A 5425-nucleotide genomic window follows, 5' to 3' on the forward strand; every position below is an offset into this window, starting at 1 on the left:
GCTTTGGCGCTATACACACATGCTCACACGTGCATATATCTATATACACAAATGTAGGAATAATACATTTTTGCCATGGTATTAAGAAGACCTTTTAAAGCAGATGTCTGATTATATAAATATAAATTATAAATATAGTCAGACATCTGTTTAAAAAATTATAAATACATTCAGACATCTGTTTTAAGAATGTCTTTCCAATATTTTTGCAAACATAACTAAGCGACAGAAATGATTCAGGGTGGGATGCAGTCATGACATGGATGGGGGATGAGGAGAGGCTGCCCAGATATTCAGCTGTTCCACTTGCCCATGACCATATGAAGCGAGTGGTGGTCCAAAGCCCCTTCTCCAAGCCGCCCCCCCCCACCCCCCAGGGTAATATGACAGAGTGTCTCATTCAGCAAGCCCAGGCTGCCAAAATAAGATCCTGACACAGACAGCACTTTTTGTGAGGACATTACAAATAGTAGAAAACATCCCTGGTACATTAAGTGTATTTGAATCTTACTTTACATGGAGAAAATACTGCAAAGAGATGTGTTAAGTTGAGCAAGGTGATTCAGTAAGTCCGTGACACAGCCAGAAGCACAGGGTGTATTGCTTGATGCCAAGCTCTATGTTGTAGCCATGTGCACTCCTTATAAGGTCTTATATCAGCAAGTGGTGGCTCTGCTAACGTTTTCTGTACTTCTTTGCAGATGTATTGTGAGAGGTTTATATGTATCCTGAGAATACTTGGAACCACACTCTTTGGGGTGTCCCTCCTGTTGGGAATCACCGCTGCTTACATTGTGGGCTACCAGTTCATCCAAACAGACAACTACTACTTCTCCTTTGGACTCTATGGTGCTATCCTGGCATCACATCTCATCATCCAAAGCCTGTTTGCCTTCCTAGAGCACAGGAAAATGAAGCGGTCACTAGAGACTCCAATCAAGCTGAACAAAACAGTTGCCCTTTGTATTGCTGCCTATCAAGAGGATCCTGACTACTTAAGAAAATGTTTACTTTCTGTGAAAAGATTAACCTACCCTGGAATTAAAGTTGTTATGGTCATTGATGGAAACTCAGAAGATGACGTTTACATGATGGACATTTTTACCGAAATCATGGGTAGGGATAAATCTGCCACTTATATTTGGAGTAATAACTTCCATGACAAAGGTCCGGGTGAAACGGAGGAGTCTCACAGAGAGAGCATGCAACATGTATCTCAGCTGGTCCTGTCCAACAAAAGTGTTTGCATCATGCAGAAATGGGGTGGAAAAAGAGAAGTAATGTACACAGCATTCAAAGCACTGGGGAGAAGCGTGGATTATGTACAGGTAGGTATTAGAGTGCCAGGTCAGTGCCAATTCAAACACACTTTGAAAGAAAGCAGCTTTTGTATATTTTATGCAGCATGTTAGAGGCCATCCTAGTCCCTGATGAACACAGTGCTCCTTTCAGCCTGTTTGGAAACAGCTTGACCGTTAAAAGCATGTTTTGCTACCTTTTAAAATGGTCAATCTATCTGTGAATACGTTAAATCTGTGCACCAGCTACTGGAGAAATCTGAAATCCTTCCCCAGACTTCAGTACTGCTCCCTCATCCAAATGGTTTTGCTCCAGACAAAGCCAGTGGCCTCCTGAAGACCCCATCTCTGCTCCTGTAGGTCAAGATCTCGAGTAAGGTTTTATTTTGTGAGATTGTTAGAGGCCCCATAGGCAAGCAGGCAGACAGGTATTTGGTGGCACTAGGGAATATCTCAAAGCAGTGGTGGAGTCTGTAAAAAAGATGGGGATATTTTAAAGGCTTTGAAGGCCATGCAGAGTATTCAATAAAAGGGTCAATGTGCAACCTTGAAAGAAAGATTTCTTCAGCTAAAGCCTGAAGGAGCTTTTGCTTCATCACTTACAGCTGCATTACCTCATTCACCGCGACTTGGCCTTTAAAGCCCTTATGACACTATTCACTTGAAAATGAATTAGGCTGGGTCCTCTCTCCCTGTTTCCAAAGCAGCAGAGACACATTTCTTTCCAGCTGCCTTGGATCCAGTGAAAGATTTTCTATGGTTTTGCCTTACGCATGGAAGCACTCCTCGCTCCTGCAAACAGCCCTGCTGACATGTGTGGAGGAAGGTGGGTGGGATCAGAGTCTCTGGCTGGACACTGAGATCTCTCCTTATTGATCAAGGCCAGCAAGGCTTATTTGACTAATCCCACTGAATATGAGATGATCTTCCTAATCAACCACCCTCAGCCCTTCCCACCTTCTCTCAACCTCAGAGCATCCAGCGGTCTCCTCCGCTGGAGCAGCAGCTCCCCACAAGATGCTCTCTGCTGGCTCAGGGCAGCTGCATGGCTGAGCCATATGTGTTTCTGGGGTCCATGCCCAGCCTTGAGCGTGTGTCTGTGTCTCTGTGTGTGTGTGTGCACAGCACAGCATCCATGGGCACAGTGTCCAAGGAACGCAGAGAGGCTGCCGGCAGCTGGGCTGACAGCAGCAAGTCCTCAATGCACAGGAGGGGCACAAGCTGAAGAGTGCCAGGAGACACTCTGTTATTGGAGCTGGGAGAGTAAGGTGAAGATTTAAAACCCATCCTCTACCACTTTCAAAATTGAAACTGATTTATTCTCTGAAAACAATGGGTTTAACCTCTCCATTGTCTGCACTTTTGTTCTGTGCTGTGAGGGACTATGATGAGATAAAAATCCTGGTTTTCTTTATTAGCATGGTTTTATAATCACTTTACACAGAAGTATCAGATTGCAGAGAGAGAAGGCAGAGACGAAACAGATTCACTGCAAGTTTCCTCCCTCAGTCCAGCTCTTGCATTTGTTCAGGGAACGTGGAAAAAGTGTTTCTATTACAACAGTTATAGCATAAACTGAGAAAATGGAGAGGTATTTCTGGTCTTTCAGTCAATTAACACTCCTAACCTGGCTCAGGAGTCCCAATGAATGTGTCGGGAACTGTAATGCTGCTGTAAGCAGCCACCAAAGACTACCGTAATGATTGATGCCACAGTCACATCTATATTAGAAATGCAGCACCTTGGTGGCCCTGGCTACTACACAGTCATGATGCAATGCAGCTAAAATGTGACTCTGTTTTACGAATGAATGAAGGTTGAGATGTTTCAAATGGTTCTTTGGGAGTACCCAAGTATATTACTTTAAACAGGCCCGACACTTTAAGGGCTGGGCAACTCGCATTGATGATCAAGCACTTAAAAAAGTGGACCAGTCAACACCATTGCCCACTCCTGAAAATATGGGCGTTCTAGTTCTTAACAGACAGCTTGGGGTTATGGACAGGCAATCATAAGCAGTCAGATCAATGCAGATAACAAGCTGTTGCTCATTAGTGGCATCTCATTAAATACCTGAAACTGCTGTGAAGGCTCATTTCTGTCCTGGAGGAGGCTAGGAGGGTACAAGCAATCAGGTAGAGGAGATAAATTGGCAGATATTGTCCATGCAGAGCTGATCGGGGCAGCTAGAGTGCAATTCATCTTGGCTTTATGGAGGTACCTGTGTGCCACTGGTTATGATGAGTATCTGAACAGCTCAGTTATGGTCAAGTGTCCCTTTCATGCAATTCTGTGACCCAAGGCAGTATTTTCTAGGTCACTCAGCCCTTATGTGGAAAGATGGCATATTGCTCGGCCACTGCTGGCTGGGCAGACCTCAGTGTGTTTTATTAGGGTTCTTAAGTGTCTGTCTTTCTCTGGGCATGTCCTCTTTTCACCTACAAAAACCTCATCCAGATGGAAAATGATGGCTTGTCCCAGAAACCCAGACATGTCCATTGTGCTGGCATGCCCAGGACATATACTGATAATCTGTAAATAAATCCAGTATTTTCGGGCTTCCTCATCTCATATTAGTGATGTTCCTCATAGGCAGGTCTTTCTGCTATAGATAAATGCATCTGATAGGGTGAAGGCTGCTAAGCCATGGCATGGGAGGGAGAACGGAGGGACTGGGGAGGGAGCTGATCCCAGTCCACGCCTCATGGTGACAAGAAATGGGATGAGTATCCTGCCTGGGCAGTGGGTATCTAGCAAACTACAGATTCCCTGTGCAAAACACTCAGTGACAGCTCTGTCCAGAAAGCCCCAGATAAAGATACAGGCACCCTTTCCCCTCTTCAGCAGAATTGTTTTGCTCCCTTTCTGTCACTGAGTGCTGTCACTGATGACAGCTCTCCACCAAAGCTGGAGGTGTACCTTGGCCAGGTTACAAAGGTGCTCCTTGGGATGAGTTGTTTGAGGAGAGGAGTTGGATGCATCGAGTTAGCAAGAGCTGGAGATGCTTGTGGCTTTTACCCTGATGGAAATATGAGAGCTTTTACCACCTTTCTCCTCTCAGCCCTCTCCAAGTGAGCATGGAGGGGGCATGTTGGCAGACAGCTGCATGCAAAGCTATGCAGCCTGTCTATCTCAGGTAACCTCCCCACTCAAGTCTGGTCCATAGCAGAGCCTCAGAATGCTCTCCTTCCCCTTCACAGATCAGACATGAAGGTTTCTGCTCCTCTGGAGAGAGAGGGCTTAGGCTGAATTGAAAGGGTGGATGAAAGGACACCAAAATTAGGATACCCAATAAGAAGCCTCACCAAAATCCAACTTAATATGTTGTTCATGCAGAGCTACTGACTTTTGCCCCTACCATCCCCATCTGAAATCACAGGAATGCAATGTGGGGATGAACTGGAAGAAGTATGAGAAATTTGTAGGGCAGGTTTCAGCCACGCAGAGGGGTGTTTCTGGCACAGCTTCCTCTGCTCCAGTTTCTGGGCGTCTGCAAAATGAGTTTACACACGAGGGGGGCACCGCTTTCAGCAACAGCAGCTGCAACAAGGAGACACCCGCTTGTTTTAAACAAGCTGCAGCCCACGTCATTCTCCTCTGAGCAAACGAAAAACAGGCCAGCCTGTCTGAGCCCTCCTCCTACTCTCCAGGGGAAAGCCAATTCCTAATGCACACAGTGTTTAGTTGACTAGGAGTGTTTGTGTGGTTGAAACGCCTTGTGTGTGTCATCTATTTCTGCCCTGGTCTCGTGGAGTACTGCACTTCGGGACTCGCTCCTTCTGGCCTTACATATTTTTAATAAGAATGCCAGAGAAAAATATCAAATAATTTCTATATATCAAATGTCAAATCCCTGCACTACTAATAACACACCATGCATCTAAAATTAAAAATGAGTTTTTCCTGGAATCCAAAATACATCTCTTACATGAATTGCTGAAACCTTCTGTGAGTGAAAGAACTATTAGGTTTCTTCCCAGACTCCTAGTTGACTTTTTCTTTTTTATAAGAAGTGTCTGGAATTTAACTCCTCGCTCCTTCCCTCATATGGCAGTGGGAAACATTTGAACAGGGTGCTCCAACCATGCAGCCGACGCAGATAAACCCTATGTCAGGGCTCAGCAGGA

The 5425-nt window shown here is 45.2% G+C and overlaps 1 protein-coding gene across 1 annotated transcript in view; it reads left to right on the forward strand.

Annotated features, from left to right (window-relative positions):
* Positions 1 to 699: 699 nt before the first annotated feature.
* HAS2 (hyaluronan synthase 2) overlaps positions 700 to 5425 on the forward strand; it is an 8831-nt gene continuing 4105 nt past the window's right edge. The window contains exon 1 of the mRNA XM_009695906.1: positions 700 to 1328. Coding sequence (XP_009694208.1) covers positions 702 to 1328 — 627 coding nt within the window. The 5' untranslated portion in view covers positions 700 to 701. The remainder of the gene's footprint in view (positions 1329 to 5425) is intronic.

This window comes from Cariama cristata, unplaced genomic scaffold (assembly GCF_000690535.1).
Source record: "Cariama cristata isolate BGI_N322 unplaced genomic scaffold, ASM69053v1 scaffold4672, whole genome shotgun sequence".
NCBI classification, from domain to species: Eukaryota; Metazoa; Chordata; class Aves; order Cariamiformes; family Cariamidae; genus Cariama; species Cariama cristata.